This window comes from Sinohyriopsis cumingii, chromosome 15, assembly GCF_028554795.1.
Source record: "Sinohyriopsis cumingii isolate HCF-2022 chromosome 15, ASM2855479v2, whole genome shotgun sequence".
NCBI lineage: Eukaryota > Metazoa > Mollusca > Bivalvia > Unionida > Unionidae > Sinohyriopsis > Sinohyriopsis cumingii.
In genome coordinates, this window is record NC_142975.1 from 83,022,892 (window position 1) to 83,041,721 (window position 18,830).

General features: G+C 35.1%; 1 protein-coding gene across 1 annotated transcript in view; it reads right to left on the reverse strand.

The window, feature by feature from the left end:
- The window catches only part of LOC149782207 (uncharacterized), a 105,586-nt gene that overhangs the window by 59,947 nt on the left and 26,809 nt on the right, over positions 1-18,830 (reverse strand). Inside the window, exons 5-7 of the mRNA XM_089935087.1 lie at positions 18,419-18,610; positions 12,129-12,226; positions 11,527-11,653 (exon numbers count right to left, since the gene is read on the reverse strand). Of these exons, the coding sequence (XP_089791213.1) occupies positions 11,527-11,653; positions 12,129-12,226; positions 18,419-18,610 (417 nt within the window). The remainder of the gene's footprint in view (positions 1-11,526; positions 11,654-12,128; positions 12,227-18,418; positions 18,611-18,830) is intronic.

The following is an 18,830-nucleotide window of genomic DNA, read 5'->3' on the forward strand; positions in this document are numbered from 1 at the left end:
GGTAATTATCATTGGCTTATCATTCAATAAATATAGCAATACCCTACATGATCAGGGTGTTTACTGTTGATTCTACTCAGTAAGGTGGTAATTATCATTGGCTTATTCAATAAATATAGCAATACCCTACATGATCAGAGTGTTTACTGTTGATTCTACTCAGTAAGGTGGTAATTATCATTGGCTTATCATTCAATAAATATAGCAATACCCTACATGATCAGGGTGTTTACTGTTGATTCTACTCAGTAAGGTGGTAATTATCATTGGCTTATCATTCAATAAATATAACAATACCCTACATGATCAGGGTGTTTACTGTTGATTCTACTCAGTAAGGTGGTAATTATCATTGGCTTATCATTCAATAAATATAGCAATAACCTACATGATCAATGTCTTTACTGTTGATTCTACTCAGTAAGGTGGTAATTATCACTGGCTTATCATTCAATAAATATAGCAATATCCTATATGATCTATGTCTTTTCTGTTGATTCTACTCAGTAAGGTGGTAATTATCATTGGCTTATCATTCAATAAATATAGCAATACCCTACATGATCAATGTCTTTACTGTTGATTCTACTCAGTAAGGTGGTAATTATCATTGGCTTATCATTCAATAAATATAGCAATACCCTACATGTTCAATGTCTTTACTGTTGATTCTACTCAGTAAGGTGGTAATTACAACTGGCTTATCATTCAATAAATATAGCAATATCCTATATGACCAATGTCTTTTCTGTTGATTCTACTCAGCAAGGTGGTAATTATCATTGGCTTATCATATAGCAATAACCTACATGATCAGGGTGTTTACTGTTGATTCTACTCAGTAAGGTGGTAATTATCATTGGCTTATCATTCAATAAATATAGCAATACCCCACATGATCAATGTCTTTACTGTTCATTCTACTCAGTAAGGTGGTAATTATCATTGGGATATCATTCAATAAATATAGCAATATCCTATATGATCAGGGTGTTTACTGTTGATTCTACTCAGTAAGGTGGTAATTATCATTGGCTTTTCATTCAATAAATATAGCAATACCCTACATGATCAATAGCTTTACTGTTGATTCTACTCAGTAAGGTGGTAATTATCATTGGCTTATTCAATAAATATTGCAATACCCTACATGATCAGAGTGTTTACTGTTGATTCTACTCAGTAAGGTGGTAATTATCATTGGCTTATCATTCAATAAATAAAGCAATACCCTACATGATCAGGGTGTTTACTGTTGATTCCACTCAGTAAGGTGGTAATTATCATTGGCTTATCATTCAATAAATATAGCAATACCCTACATGATGAGGGTGTTTACTGTTTATTCTACTCAGTAAGGTGATAATTATCATTGGCTTATCATTCAATAAATATAGCAATACCCTACATGATCAATGTCTTTACTGTTGATTCTACTCAGTAAGGTGGTAATTATCACTGGCTTATCATTCAAGAAATATAGCAATATCCTATATGATCAATGTCTTTTCTGTTGATTCTACTCAGTAAGGTGGTAATTATCATAGGCTTATCATTCAATAAATATAGCAATACCCTACATGATCAGGGTGTTTACTGTTGATTCTACTCAGTAAGGTGGTAATTATCATTGGCTTATCATTCAATAAATATAGCAATACCCTACATGATGAGGGTGTTTACTGTTTATTCTTCTCAGTAAGGTGATAATTATCATTGGCTTATCATTCAATAAATATAGCAATACCCTACATGATCAGGGTGTTTACTGTTGATTCTACTCAGTAAGGTGGTAATTATCATTGGCTTATCATTCAATAAATATAGCAATACCCTACATGATCAATGTCTTTACTGTTGATTCTACTCAGTAAGGTGGCAATTATCACTGGCTTATCATTCAAGAAATATAGCAATATCCTATATGATCTATGTCTTTTCTGTTGATTCTACTCAGTAAGGTGGTAATTATCATAGGCTTATCATTCAATAAATACAGCAATACCCTACATGATCAGGGTGTTTACTGTTGATTCTACTCAGTAAGGTGGCAATTATCATTGGCTTATCATTGAATAAATATGGCAATACCCTACATGATCAGGGTCTTTACTGTTCACTCTGCTCAGATTTTATGTAATGACAGATAATTGGGGTCTTACTGTTAATTCTACTCAGTAATGCCTGATATAACTCTGATGTTATGTAATGCCCAAGATGATCAGTCTTTACTGTTGATTCTACTCAGTGATCCCCATGATGGTCAGAGTCTTTAATGTTGATTCTACTCAGTAATGTCCATGATGATCAGTCTTTATTGTTAATTCTACTCAGTAATGCCCATGACAATCAGGGTCTTTATTGTTAATTCTACTCAGTAATACTCGAGATGATCAGGGTCTTTATTGTTAATTCTACTCCGTAATGTCCATGATGATCAGGGTCTTTATTGTTAATTCTACTCAGTAATACTGGAGATGATCAGAGTAAGTTTACTGTTGATTCTACTCAGTAATGCCCGAGATGACCAGGGTCTTTACTGTTAATTCTACTCAGTAATGCCCATGATGATCAGGGTCTTTATTGTTAATTCTACTCAGTAACATCTAGGATGATCAGGGTCTTTATTGTTAATTCTACTCAGTAATGTCTAGGATGATCAGGGTCTTTGCTGTTAATTCTACTCAGTAATGTCTAGGATGATCAGGGTCTTTGCTGTTAATTCTACTCAGAAATGTCTAGGATGATCAGGGTCTTACTGTTGATTCTACTCAGTAATGTCCCAGATGATCAGGGTCTTTATTGTTAATTCTACTCAGTAATGTCTAGGATGATCAGTGTCTTTTCTGTCAATTCTACTCAGTAATGTCTAGGATGATCAAGGTTTTTACTGTTAATTCTATTCAGTAATGCCAGAGATGATCAGGGTCTTTATTGTTAATTCTACTCAGTAATGTCTAGGATGATCAAGGTCTTTACTGTTAATTCTATTCAGTAATGCCGGAGATAATCAGGGTCTTTATTGTTAATTCTACTCAGTAATGCCCATGATGATCAGGGTCTTTACTGTTAATTCTATTCAGTAATGCTGGAGATGATCAGGGTCTTTACTGTTAATTCTACTCAGTAATGTCTAGGATGATCAGGGTCTTTACTGTTAATTCTACTCAGTAATGCCCGAGATGATCAGAGTCTTTATTGTTAATTCTACTCAGTAATATCTAGGATGATCAGGGTCTTTACTGCTAATTCTACTCAGTAATATTCGAGATGTTCAGAGTAAGTTTATTGTTAATTCTACTCAATAATGCCGGAGATGATCAGGGTCTTTATTGTTGATTCTACTCAGTGATCCCCATGATGGTCAGAGTCTTTCCTGTTAATTCTACTCAGTAATGCCTGAGATGCTCAGAGTAAGTTTACTGTTGATTCTACACAGTAATGCCTGAGATGATCCGTCTTTATTGTTAATTCTACTCAGTAATGTCTAGGATGATCAGGGTCTTTACTGATAATTCTACTCAGTAATGTCTAGGATGATCAGTCTTTATTGTTAATTCTACTCAGTAATGTCTAGGATGATCAGGGTCTTACTGTTAATTCTACTCAGTAATGCCTGAGATGATCAGGGTCTTGATTGTTAATTCTACTCAGTAATGTCTAGGATGATCAGGGTCTTTGCTGTTAATTCTACTCAGTAATGCCCATGATGATCAGGGTCTTTATTGTTAATTCTACTCAGTAACATCTAGGATGATTAGGGTCTTACTGTTGATTCTACTCAGTAATGTCCCAGATGATCAGGGTCTTTATTGTTAATTCTACTCAGTAATGTCTAGGATGATTAGGGTCTTACTGTTAATTCTACTCAGTAATGTCTAGGATGATCAGGGTCTTACTATTGATTCTACTCAGTAATGTCCCAGATGATCAGGGTCTTTATTGTCAATTCTACTCAGTAATGTCCCAGATGATCAGGGTCTTTATTGTTAATTCTACTCAGTAATGTCTAGGATGATCAGGGTCTTTACTGTTAATTCTACTCAGTAACATCTAGGATGATCAGGGTCTTACTGTTGATTCTACTCAGTAATGTCCCAGATGATCAGGGTCTTTATTGTTAATTCTACTCAGTAATGTCTAGGATGATTAGGGTCTTACTGTTAATTCTACTCAGAAATGTCTAGGATGATCAGGGTCTTACTGTTGATTCTATTCAGTAATGTCCCAGATGATCAGGGTCTTTATTGTCAATTCTACTCAGTAATGTCCCAGATGATCAGGGTCTTTATTGTTAATTCTACTCAGTAATGTCCCAGATGATCAACGTCTTTATTGTTAATTCTACTCAGTAATGTCTAGGATGATTAGGGTTTTACTGTTAATTCTACTCAGTAATGTCTAGGATGATCAGGGTCTTACTGTTGATTCTACTCAGTAATGTCCCAGATGATCAGGGTCTTTATTGTCAATTCTACTCAGTAATGTCCCAGATGATCAGGGTCTTTATTGTTAATTCTACTCAGTAATGTCTAGGATGATCAGGGTCTTTACTGTTAATTCTACTCAGTAATGTCTAGGATGATCAGGGTCTTACTGTTAATTCTATTCAGTAATGCCAAAGATTACCAGGGTCTTTACTGTTAATTCTACTCATTAATGTCTAGGATGATCAGGGTCTTCTTTACTGTTAATTCTACTCAGTAATGTCCCAGATGATCAGGGTCTTACTGGTAATTCTACTCAGTAATTTCTAGGATGATCAGTCAGCAGCAAGTTGTCATTCTGGATAGCAGACGATTTTGTATGTGTGGGACAACTGAATGCAAATTTGGAAACTTGGATTAAAATGCAGTTTCGTTTTAAGGTATATATTTTCATCTTTTATATAATTTGCTTATTTGTATGATTCTAACATATATAGTAAATAGGATTTTCTGGGTTAAAAGTTCAAAAAGGTCAACCACATTTTCATATGCGTTTAAGGTAGAAATGTGGGATATTTCTGTACACTTTATGAATATCACTTTCTATAATTAAAGGAAGATCATTCTTTCTTGATACAAATTGGTTTTTCAACTAGAACCAACACGAGATCCACTGTTTACCGGAATGTCGTATCGTTGCGCACCTGACGTGCAGAATTGCCCAACATGGTGGTATATATTATATATATAGTCCCCCCGAAAAATGAGCACCATATTCTAATTTGTCTCATATAAATGAACAAAGCATGCTCTATTTAATTTTATCCCACAGACATTTGAAAATTTGTTATATTGTACTCTAATTTTGTCCACCAGACTTAACACAGGAACTTAGTCAACAATATTTTCCTCGTATGTGTCATCACTGAAGGGGGGGGGGGTATTATAAACTGCTGATAGGACACAAGTATTGATATTATGCTGTACATTATGACACCATCCAACTTGCTTGTTATAATCTGTTTGTGTTAAAATAAATTATACATTAAGCTTAGACACAAATGTATTCATTTGACTATTTGTATTTTTCATCCGAAATAAAAACAATGGGTAACTGCTGTCATTTATAAATCAAGAGTTCATGACAAACAGATTACTGTAGTTTTATACTGTCTGATATTTTTAGCAGACACATCATTTTGTTACAGCCGACCTACGACAGAATAACTGTTCTCATTAGAAATCTGACAGCATACAGACAGTAACCTACTGACCAAGTCTGTCATCATTTCCACTTGGATGAAGAGGGGAACAAATAGTCATTACCGTTAACATATGCAGACACATAAAACAAAAACAACATACCTGTAAACTCACAAAGTTGTTTTTCTTCTTGTTGCTTTGGGTTTACATAGGGTTGTTTTGGGGTCACACTGATTTCATATTCCTTTTAAAGTTCTGACTCACTCTTGGTCTGTCTTTTCTTGATCCATGTTTTCAATTTAAGAAAGATACCTCTAAAATTTTCCAGTCATTTAAAAATCACAAGTTGCTTAAAAAAGGCCCATTTCAGTTGACGTCTTGCACAATTATTTGTTGTATATACAACTTCTGTAAACAATTACCTTTATTAATAGAAAATTTGTCATATTCAGTGGCAATAAATAGAACATTATAAATGTACGTTTATAATATATGTACTCTTTAAATAGCAAGAGCACAGAACTTTCTTTTCAAGAAATTTCTCACATGAATAAGGTCTGTCCATAATATAGGTTTAAAAAAATCAAATGTAGCTTTTTAAAGCTTTTTTTTGTTTTATATTTATCAATGTATCTAATATCATAGCCCATACATGGGCAAGAAATAGACACAATACAGTGTATTATATCGTAATGTTATGACAACACCTAGGGTTGCAAGTATGAAATACAATGTTCATTGAGGGGAACACATCAAAGCACACAGTGTGCAAAGTAAATGTGCATCTTATACCCAAAGAAATTAGTAAAGGTGCACATTATATACAGGTAAACATGGTAAACATACAATTCTAAACCTGTCAGAAGAAATATCTTGCAAACATCAACAAATATTAAGCATTTCACAAATAAAGAATGGCCAACATTTTATAAGTCAAACTTAGTTATTTAAAATAGATGCAATAAAAAACCTCCATGAGAAAGATAAAATAACTGCAGTAAAACTGAAGTAATATAAAACCCCTGTGAGAAAGATAAAATAAATGCATGGTAGCTATCCCCCTTTATCATTTCTCTATATCAAACAATACACATTAACTCTGGTAATGTCTATGCAACTGACTGTAAGCTTCAAATGAGGAAACTGTTAAAATGCCTGATTTTCATGTGTATCCTTAGGAAATATCAGTTAGTTGCGTTATCTCACTTTCACCACACAGATATATCAATATGCATACCTGGGGTGCTTTTTATGTAAAATATGGTACTTCAACAGAATGACTTGATCATATGAACAAGCTTCTCATCACTGAACTACCGTATATATTCTTGTACAAGTCAGATCCAACTGCATACAACATGGACTAAAACCTACCATTGAATAATGCATGGGCACGTATGGGTCTATGCAGTTTGTTAGGAGTAATCAATAGAACAAACAACACAGACCCTGATCTGCAAGGGCATTATGTGACAGCAAATAACACAGACCCTGATCTGCAAGGGCATTATGTAACAGAAAACAACACAGACCCTGATCTGCAAGGGCAATATATGACAGCAAACACCACAGACCCTGATCTACAAGGGCATTATGTGACAGCAAACAACACAGACCCTGATCTGCAAGGACATTATGTAACAGAAAACAACAAAGACCCTGACCTGCAAGGGCATTATGTGACAGCAGATTAGTGTCTTTGCAGCTGGACCAGACTTTATAAGTTATTTCTATATGTATGTATGTAATATATATATATATATATATATATATATATATATATATATATATATATATATATATATATATATGATTTTGTGTTCTACTTAAAGAACAATGGCAAGTATTTTGCAAAAATTTACACCAGTCAGGAAATAAAGGGTGAATTCAATGGCAGCAGAGTTCTAACCACAGCAGATGAGATAACAAAAATATAAGTTGTGATTTTCAATTCATTCTTCATCATGAATACATTATTGCATTAATTAATGTAAACAAACTGCCAAATAAGTTGATGCCTCACATGCAACTATAATCAACCAACCCATAAAGCCTGTTTAGAGCATGTGTCACACTGTCCAAGTATCACTACCCTATTGTTTTTACCAGACCTACAACTGGTTCTACCATATATATATATATATATATATATATATATATATATATATATATATATATATATATATATATAAAATATATAAATATATTTTAAAAATCTAATAAAAAACAAATGCAATTATCTCAACTCATTACATGCCAACAATCTGAGGAAAGTGAGCATTAGTGTCAAATGATTTTGGGAGGGAATTTAGCTTTTAAAGACTTTTTTGTTGCGTTGCAAAGTTTTTACATTATAGAGACATATGTGGGGGTATATTCTTAAACTATGGAGACTTGAGTGTGGGTATATCCTCATATTATAGAGACCTGGGTGTGGGATTATTCTTACATTATGGAGACTTCAGTGTGGGTATATTCTCACATTATGGAGACTTGAGTGTGGGTATATTCTTACATTATGGAGATTTGAGTGTGGGTATATTCTTACATTATGGAGACTTCAGTGTGGGTATATTCTCACATTATGGAGACTTGAGTGTGGGTATATTCTTACATTATGGAGACTTCAGTGTGGGTATATTCTCACATTATGGAGACTTGAGTGTGGGTATATTCTTACACTATGGAGATTTAAGTGTGGGTATATTCTTACATTATGGAGACTTGGGATTGGAACTATTCTTACATTATGGATACATGAATTGTCAGTATATTCACACATTATGGAGACCTGAGTGTGGTATATTTACACTATGGAGACCTGAGTGTAGGTATATTTTTACACTATGGAGACTTGAGTGTGGGTATATTCTTACACTATGGAGATTTAAGTGTGGGTATACTCTTACATTATGGAGATTTTTGAGTGTGGGTATATTCTCACATTATGGAGACCTGAGTGTGGGTATACTCTTACATTATGGAGACTTGAGTGTGGGTATATTCTCACATTATGGAGATTTAAGTGTGGGTATACTCTTACATTATGGAGACCTGAGCGTGGGTATATTCTTACATTATGGAGACTTGAGTGTGGGTATATTCTCACATTATGCAGACTTGAGTGTGGGTATATTCTTACACTATGGAGATTTAAGTGTGGGTATACTCTTACATTATGGAGACTTGAGTGTGTGTATATTCTCACATTATGGAGACCTGAGTGTGGGTATATTCTTACACTATGGAGACTCAAGTGTGGCTATATTCTTACAGTATGTAGACTTGAGTGTGGGTATATTCTTACACTATGGAGATTTAAGTGTGGGTATACTCTTACATTATGGAGACTTGGAATTGGAACTAATCTTACATTATGGTTACTTGAGTTTGGGTATATTCTATCATGATGGAGACTTGAGTGTGGGTATATTCTTAAATTATGGAGACTTGAGTGTGGGTATATTCTCACATTAAAGAGACCTGTGTGTGGGATTATTCTTAAATTATGGAGACTTGAGTGTGGGTATATCCTCACATTAAAGAGACCTGTGTGTGGGATTATTCTTAAATTATGGAGACTTGAGTATGGGTATATTCTCACATTATGGAGACTTGAGTGTGGGTATATTCTTACATTATGGAGACTTGAGTGTGGGTATATTCTCACATTATGGAGACTTGAGTGTGGGTATATTCTTACACTATGGAGACTTGAGTGTGGGTATATTCTCACATTATGGAGACTTGAGTGTGGGTATATTCTTACACTATGGAGACTTGAGTGTGGGTATATTCTCACATTATGGAGACTTGAGTGTGGGTATATTCTTACATTATGGAGACCTGGGTGTGGGTCTATTTTGTGCAAGCTGAACACAGATAACATATTCCAAAGGATGATATTACTTGGAATTAAGTAAAGCAGACAATCAAAACAGACAAGAAGGACATTCAGAGAGTAAACATTACAGCAGTCAACTCTAATTAAGACTGGTTTGCAAACATCTCATTCCAAATTCTTTACTAATCCTAATGAAATGAACAAAATTGCAATACACAACATTTTTTCCCCATCAGGTTGACAATTGTTGCATTTTGTTTTTAACACAACCTTGATCTAATAAGAGTGAACAGACACATGGTGATGTACTGAATTGCTGATTAGACTGAGAGCTGTGGAGATAGCATCTGGTCTACACAACATCAAAGAATTTTATTTTTCACACTGATCTTATTGAGGATACAGGAATGAATTTGATTAAATACATTTCTGTACTTGGTGTCCAGAATCAACGCAAATTACAGAAATCCTGAAAATCTTCTGCAACATACATTTACCTAAAGACAAAAAATAAATTCAAATATGCTTTACTGTATATGAGCCAACATATATCAATCTTGATTAGCTGAATAGCCAGTTATAAAATAGGTCACTGTGACCTCCTTTTTCTTCATACAAATACAAAGCACGTCATTAGTATGCAATATTTTTCAATAGTTTTGCAAAAGAAGATCTGTTACAAACTTAGTATGGCTTGATTCTGTAATGGATACATGGAAAAATGGACCACTAAAACAAAAATATTGTATTAAAACATTCAGCCCCAATCCCGACTGTAAGCGTGATGAGGCTGTACCCTATTTCCAAGCTCTGCAGCATCAAGGTCATTTAAGATACACCAAAGTGGATGGTATTACAAAAAAGCAGGCATATAGCTCTACAATCATACCAAATAATGTGGATGTTGTAGTTGCACTACAAAGTATAGAGGGAAAAACCTAATTTTTTGGACCTGTTTTATTTCACCCAAAATTTGCTCGTGGTCGGAATCCGTTTTTTGTCTGGATTTTAGACCTTTTGGCCTCAGATCTAAGGCAGACTGGTATGAACTGCACACAGACAGGTGAACCTCTGCAAAATCTAGGATAAGGTGGGCATTTAGAACAAAGAGTAGTCTCCATACGAAAATGATGGGTCCATTTAGCAGAAGAAAATAAGAAAAAAGAAAAAAAAGAACTCCAACTTTTACCCTTCTGCTCATGCGCAAGCAAAATAACCAATGGAAAATGATGTTTCTAATACTACTAGGCATTAGGCTAATGGAAAATCTGTTGATGTATTAGGATGTATTCAGAAATAGCCCCCAAAATGTCCTTCGTACTTGCATTTCAGGCGAAAATGACAACAACCTCCAGGGCTGAATGAGTTAAGGATTTCTAAAATCAATAACACTTGAAAATGTATTGCTTTACTGTTTGCCAAAAAGTGTATGCACAATTTGCAAAAGCACATATGTCTGTCATATATGTAACTGAACAAGGGTAAATGAACCATACAAACTTCCCCTATCCTGCATGAAGTCAAGTCAGAGGTTCTTCAAAAATAGGAAACTGTGACCTGCTTAGCCCAGAGTGCAAAATCATGCACATGCAAGCACTTGGAGTGTTTCATCAGCAGTATCTAAACAAGCCTGGAAGTCATAGGCAACATAAGTCTTTGATAAATAAAATGCATGTCACTCTGACCTACTTAACCTGGAGTTAAGCCTCACTTAAACAAACCCTTGCCTGTTCAACAGTCATTACAACCCTATGTTGTAATCTGTAGCAAACAATAATCTTTAATGACTGCAATGTAAGTCAATGTTGCCTACTTTTGAGTGGAGTTCAGACAACCCCTTACATGTGGACTGGTTATATTTACCAAGGGCTGGAAGTTGTGAGAAAACAAAAGTTTTGATGAACTGAATGTACATTACTGCAATCTTCTTCCTCTGGAGTACATACCACTGATTACTTCCATAGACTGGTGAGCATTGCCTAGTGTGTTACATCACAGGCATACTAGAAAGGAGGGCACTGTAACAAGAATGACATGCAGACAAGAAAATACCTGTTGACCAGTCATCCCTGCCCAGGGTTGGAAACCATATGTAAACATTTCCCAAACTGTAACTGCATATGCCCATACATCACTGGCTGATGTGAACTTCAGGTAATTTATACATTCTGGTGCACACCTGTAGAACAAGGTTTGAATTCATATTACAAAAGAGTTTAATAAAATAGGTTTAACATTGCATTATTTTTACAAGTTAATGAGAATGAGAATAATCATTAGAAACATGTATTTAATTAGTTTTTACTGTCATTTGCCTTCACTCACATGTCAAGATATCAGACCACAAATGTGTTCTCCCCCCCCCCCCCAGACCGTTTATCTGTGAAACCCTCATTAACCCCAAAACCTCTAAATACTGAAAATTTCATTTGATCCCAAGGGCTTTTACTTGTGAAAGGCTTCACTGTAAATGGGACGTTTCTAAGCATGATCATTATTACCTGCATCAAAATGAAAGAAAACTATGAAATTATGATGAAAGAGAACATTAGCAGAACACACACACACACACACACACACACACATATATATATATATATATATATATATATATATATATATATATATATATATATATATATATATATACTTACCAGGCTATTGGTAGCTTCAGGTTTATACTAAAATTACTTTGGTAGTAGTCTTTTCCTACGCCAAGGGCTCTGGACAGACCAAAATCACTGATTTTTACCTGAAAGTATAAAATAAAACATGATCATTGCCATCATTACCAACTTTATTTTGGTATGTCCACTCCCAATATAAAATGATGGGGAAAGAGTTAATGGTAATATCCAATCAGATCTATGCAGTTTAGTCCTTCTTATTACAATGTTTGACTATCATACTTGTGTGCAGAAAAGGTCAAATGTCTTGGTCACCAGGATCATATTTGCTCACATTCCTTTGATGTGATTTGGGACCTTGTTATAAATTTACAATTATTACAAACCGCTCCGGTGGCCTAGTGGTTAGAGCATCTCCCTCGGATGCGGGAGGTCGTGGGTTCGATCCCCAGCTGAGTCATACCAAAGACTTACAAAAATGGTACTAACAGCTGCCTCGCTTGGCGCTCAGCATTAACAGGTTAGTGTCAGGTGTCAGGATAATGTGACTGGGTGGGACATCATGCTACATGTCTGCAGCATGATGCCCCAGTGCTAGACGTCACTATAAACTGTCACAATGCAGACATCGTAGCGATATGACTGAAAAATTGTTAAAGCTACGTTAAAAATCCAAATCACAATTATTGCTAAGAATGGAGAACTGGACTGTATCTGTTTCTTTTCATTTTCATTCATTTCTTTTTTTTCTGCTACCAAACAAAAAGGCGAGCTACAAGCAAAACTGGACTTGTTCCCTAACATGTTCACAAGCCTGACTAGTGTATAGGTCAAACCCTGATGACAACATAAGATGGCAATTGAGATTAGCTTCCCTGCTAACAAGATCATTCTTTTTTTCATTATAGAATTGAAACACTGATACAAAAACAGTAATTATCCACATAAAAATGTCAAACCCCTGGCACTGATTAACTAGAAATCCCTGGTACAGCAGTAAATAACAAATACTATATTGCACAATCTCACTTTAGTCAGCTTTGGGACTGAACAAATTTGGCTATTTTAATAGAGTGACTGTTTTAATAGAGTGTCTTTTTAATAGAATGGCTGTTATAGCAAGGTAAAATATAGAAGGAAAATGACTGGATATTATTGGCCACAATAAAGTATAATTGAACATTTTTGTTCTGTAAGGTACAGCTTACTCAATTTCTCACACGATATTAACAACAGTAAGAAAATCGTTCATTCCTTTCTGTGATAGTAACTGCATATTTACAAGGAATAAAGAAAAATTTTAATGGATTCAACAAAAGATAAAAAGAAAGCAAGCAAAAATTCCATATTCATCTCTGATATGACATACAAGTTACTAACATACTGCTACCAATTAACCTGGGGGGGAGGGGGGGAATTTGCACTGTGATATTCACTGTTAGTTCTAACAGCAGATTCTTTGTTTACAATAGCCCCCATCTACAGGGCTTCTTTTAAAGTATACTATAAATTATTAAATCTGTTTTGTGTAGGGTATTTCGATATTAGATCTAACATAGACTACTGTTCAGCATGTTGCACACACTCCTTAATCCCCCATCTATTTTCTCTATTCCAGATCTCCTGCTGTTTGTAAGTGCAAGATAAGAGGCCATGCTTAGAATATATCTAATATCCAGCTTGGCTTTATCTTTTATATCACACAAGTCACATATAGGGCTATCATATTTCCAGATTCCACTTTTCAAGCCCCAAGCTATCAGGAGTTAGGCATCTGGTCTTAGATAAAATAGCTTTAAACTCTCTTTTTAAAATGGTTTCTGTATGTGTTTCTCTATATTTGTGTATGAAACAGACAGACAGACAGTCTGTTGAGTACAGTGTGACCCTGCTATAACATGGTAGTTGGGCCATAGAATCTGACCGTGTTATATACCGAACCGTGTTATAAGCAACCAGGTCAGTATGCTAAAGAAAACTATGCACGTACCCAAAAAAAACTGCGGGGTGGGTGGGGTGTTAGGTAATAAATGAGGGTGCAAAAATATGTGCTTCACTGGCTCATTACCATCTTAAATCGATGCATATTAAATGAGTACGCCTGTAGTGAAAACAGAAGGCATATATAACATTTACTTTATTCAGAGAACCATGCATCGGTACATATATGTATATAATGTTCATATTGTCTAATATATAGCATGAATAGAGTATCAACACTGTGTACTCACCTGCAAATCTCATCACATATATTGAATCACCAATACAAGTAATTCCATCGAAAATATGCACACACACAAATATTCAATAATTTTGTCACAGGTTATCTTGGTCTGAATTCAGTGGGGAAAACAGTACAATCACATAACGAATGAAGAAGCACATTTACTTTTCAGTACGTCCCAAGTCAGTAAAAGTTAGTTTGCATTTTAAGCTGCCATTGGTAGCATTCGTAAGCATATAGGAAACTTTCACAGCACAGTAGATGTGTTCCAGTCATGTTGAAAAATGAAACAATCCATCAGATTCCAGTGCTTTTATTTAAGATTTTTACTGACTTCCTTTGAAGAAAGGTAAATTGTTTTTATTAAAGATTGTAGTCGGCTTTCTTTGATGAAGGGTGAATGCATTATTGACATCACCAATAAAGGACAGCTTTGGAGAACCAAACAAATGCCTGTTTCTTATTGTGGCAGCAACATCAAGTAATTGTATTGCATGATTGAGACTTACTTTATTTTTCCATTTGCTAAGTACGTTTTCATAACATTAGGTGCTTCAAAGGTAATCTGTTGGCTTTGAAATTTCAGCAAGCTATTTTATCTGGGTACATTTTTTAAAAAAGAATTCTCGGTCATTTGGTCAACTGTAAATACTGTTTCTCCCTGCCTATTGAATAGATCAACAAGTAAGATCTTGTAGTGTTTTTTTTTTTTTTTTACATTTGTGGTAGCAGAGTGATGCTGCCTTCCATGCATGGAGCAGAAATTTAAAAAAGGGTCAACAGACAATAGAGATGCACATGTTCTGGTTTGATGACGGGGATTATTACAGAAAAATGTGTTCTAAAGGATTTAATTCTGAGTGAAAAGAAGAGGAATTTTACTTACAATCCACATACAAATGTCAGTCTCTGTAAATATATTCATTACTAGCAAGCGGCCGAAATTCACGCGAAAGATAGATCATGAAAAAATGCCTCGTTTGAAGGATCTCCACTACCAGAAAAGTCAACAACAAAAAGTGGATATCTCATAACATAGTACTCATGCCAGATGTCAACATAAGCGGATTATGATCTAACAATGCACTATTAAGATGTTTTGTCAATACAAAGAATTTGTTTATGTAACAACAGATAAATTTCAGTGCGTTTTATATCAAGTTTGCGGCTTCCTTTCATGGGGCCTCTGAATTTTCTCCACTCCAAACCAATGGTTGTATATACAAGCTTAAACAGCCAACAATGTTGCCAATTAAAAAAATAATAATCGCCAAATGGTACATTTTGCCGCTAATAAGGAGAGAAAAAAAATCACAATTTGTGACATTGGCAAAGCCCTGCACGATCCCTGAATAAACTTTTTACACTTTATTTTTCGTACATTTAAGTAGAAAAAACTATTTTTGTGTAAGAGAAAAATACATATAAAATTTCAGGAGTCACACCATGATCATCTTGTATTACTCATATGCGATCACTTCCCCAAAATGATAATAAATCTTTAACGTTTTTTTTGTTCACTTAAGAAAGATTTTTTTTTGTGTATGAGGAAAATACATGTATATGAATTTTTGGGAGCCACACCACAACTTTGTTTTATCCAAATTCGTGTTCTAATAGAGTGTGCTATAGCAGGGTCACAATGTGTGAAAGTCAGAGAAAAATGCATTTAATTACAGATAGAGAATAAGAATACCACAAGTGGTACATGATACATCAAACTCATGACCTTTATATCACCTTGACCTTGAAGCTAGGGATTTGACAATTGTATGACAAGGTGTGAACACAGGTCAAGTTTCATCAAAATATATGGAGGGAATAAAAAGTAACACACGGAATAAGGAACAAGGTCATTGAATTACATTATCTAATGTTGTGACCTTGACCTTAAGGCAGGGGTTACTGTCAAAATATCTTCAGTCGATTCAACACAAAGGATAGAAGTTACCTAATTTCAGTTTTCCCAGCCACAAGTCTGACCTTCAGACAAAAGTTGTAATAAAATATCTTTAGTAGTTCAAAAGTTACAAGGACAATTATTCAAATCAAAGAATGAAAATTTGCTCTCTGTGACAATGACTTTGAAGGATATGGTATGGCTATGATACAAAACATACCATCTAGTAGTTATGATATATACTGGACAACATTTTATGAATACCTCTCCAAATGTTATAAAGTTCTGAACCAGACAAGCAAATATTAACTGTCAGATACAAGGCATAATATGTCCAACACAAGACAGATGTATTAGGACAGACAAACATACACAAAGAGAATTTATCATCGTGACCTGTTTAAAATGTGCACCAGCATCTGAAGGCACATCGTGCAGTGGCAGACACTGTTTGCTGTTATCTTGAGTCCCAGAATGCAGTGCTGATAATCTTAGGTTACATCTGCTGGCCAATTATCTAATGGCACATATTTTTTTGCCCACATCTGCTGGCCCATTATGTAATGGCACATACTGTTTGCCCACATCTGCTGGCCCATTATGTAAGGGCAGATACTGTTTGCCCACATATTCTGGCCCATTATGTAATGGCAGATATTGTTTGCCCACATCTACTGGCCCATTATGTAATGGCACATATTGTTTGCCCACATCTGCTGGCCCATTATGTCATGGCAGATACTGATTGCCCACATCTGCTGGCCCATTATGTAAGGGCAGATACTGTTTGCCCACATCTGCTGGCCCATTATGTAATGGCACATATTGTTTGCCCACATCTGCTGGCCCATTATGTAATGGCAGATACTATCTGACCACTTCTGCTGGCCCAATATGCAAATGGCAGATAATGTTTGCTAGCACATGAGGGCACATTGTGCAATGGCAGACACTGTTCGCCCTGATTTGCTGGCCTATTAGGCAATGATAGTCACTGTTTGCTCACATCTGTTGACCCATTATAAAATGGCAAATAATGTTTACCATCATCTGGTGGCTCCTTATGTAATGACAGACACTGCCCTGATCTGAAGGCTCATTCACAATGGCTGATATGGGTCTACACTGTTTCCTGTGATGTGCACATTGTTCTTCATCAAATGTGGTACCTGAATATTGCCAGGCTATGTAGTCTCATTCAGACAGACATTCTCTCATACAAGATACATGCAAAAGTTTATTTCACTAATTCTAGAATAACACGAAATTAAAACTCATGAAATAATCATTGTTAATGCTTTGAGATACATGTCCAAGTTTACATCCATGAAACTCTGTCCCAATGAAAAGAAATTTTGGATTCAAATCAACAAACTTTCAGTTCCACAAAATTTAAAGATTCTATGTTACGCTTATCTTTGAACTTCCACTTAAAATAGGAGAACCGTCTCACCAGTGTTTATGTGCCAATGCATTCCACCTCCAAATTTTAACACATACTTTTGACACTGACATTGACATTAAAGTAAGAAAAGTGACCCCTATGTCTCACCATGATTGTACAGATGAAAAACAATGGTTCTTATCTGTTTTCAAGTTAAATCAATTTGCATTTTATCAATAGCACTCAGAATATGTGAAATCTGAATATCTGACTTTCCTGATCCATTAATATTTTATCAAAACCAAGAGATAGTAATTTTACCCATGGCAAGCTACCAGATCCACCCTTAATTTATCTGGGTCCTGGTCTCCATCTGAATAAATTTTCAGCCCTGTTCATCTGAATGCTATTATTTCAATCAACAAGTTCAAATTTCCTCAAGAAATTAATGGAAATTGCAAAATACTAGTTAATAAAATAAGAAGGAAAATCTGGGAAGTCGGGACTACTCATTACAGAACTAAATTTTCAAGGTTTGTTTCTGTTTCTAAACATATGCAGGAAATATATATAACACACTCATTTTTTGCATGATAACTCCTGCTACACTCTTAATTTTTAAGGCGTTTTCAGAAATCTAAGCCTAAGTCCTAATTCAGTGTAAATGTCATTAATATGACAACAGAAAATTAAAATTGTTCAAGTCTTCCAGAATTCCCAATTTTATCCAGTGAATCCAATTAATTTCATTTCCAAAATACTACAATATTTTCCTGACCAGGCAGGTCTATTCATATAAATGACTATACCTTTGTTTTACTAAAGACAAGAATGTTTCTGGCTGCCAGATCTCTGTGAATGAGACGCTTGCTCTCCAGGTAACTCATTCCATCACATATCTGCTGAGCAAAATCACAGAGGCGGGGAATTGGAAAGTCCAGACGTAATGACGTCTCTTTCAGACACTCCAAAAGTGACCTCATGGGTGCTAACTCGGTTACCTGCAAGTAAAATTTGAAATTAATATTACCTTGCCTATGAACAGCACTGCAGACCATGGCGTTGAACCTTCCAACTGATAACTAAAACAAATTCCATATATTCTTGTATCAACTTTTCATGGTTCGCTATAGAAATGCCAACCATTAAGCATTCTCATCAGGAATGATATCGTCAAATTTGGGGAAATCTAGGCAGCCTATTCAAAATGGGTAACATTTT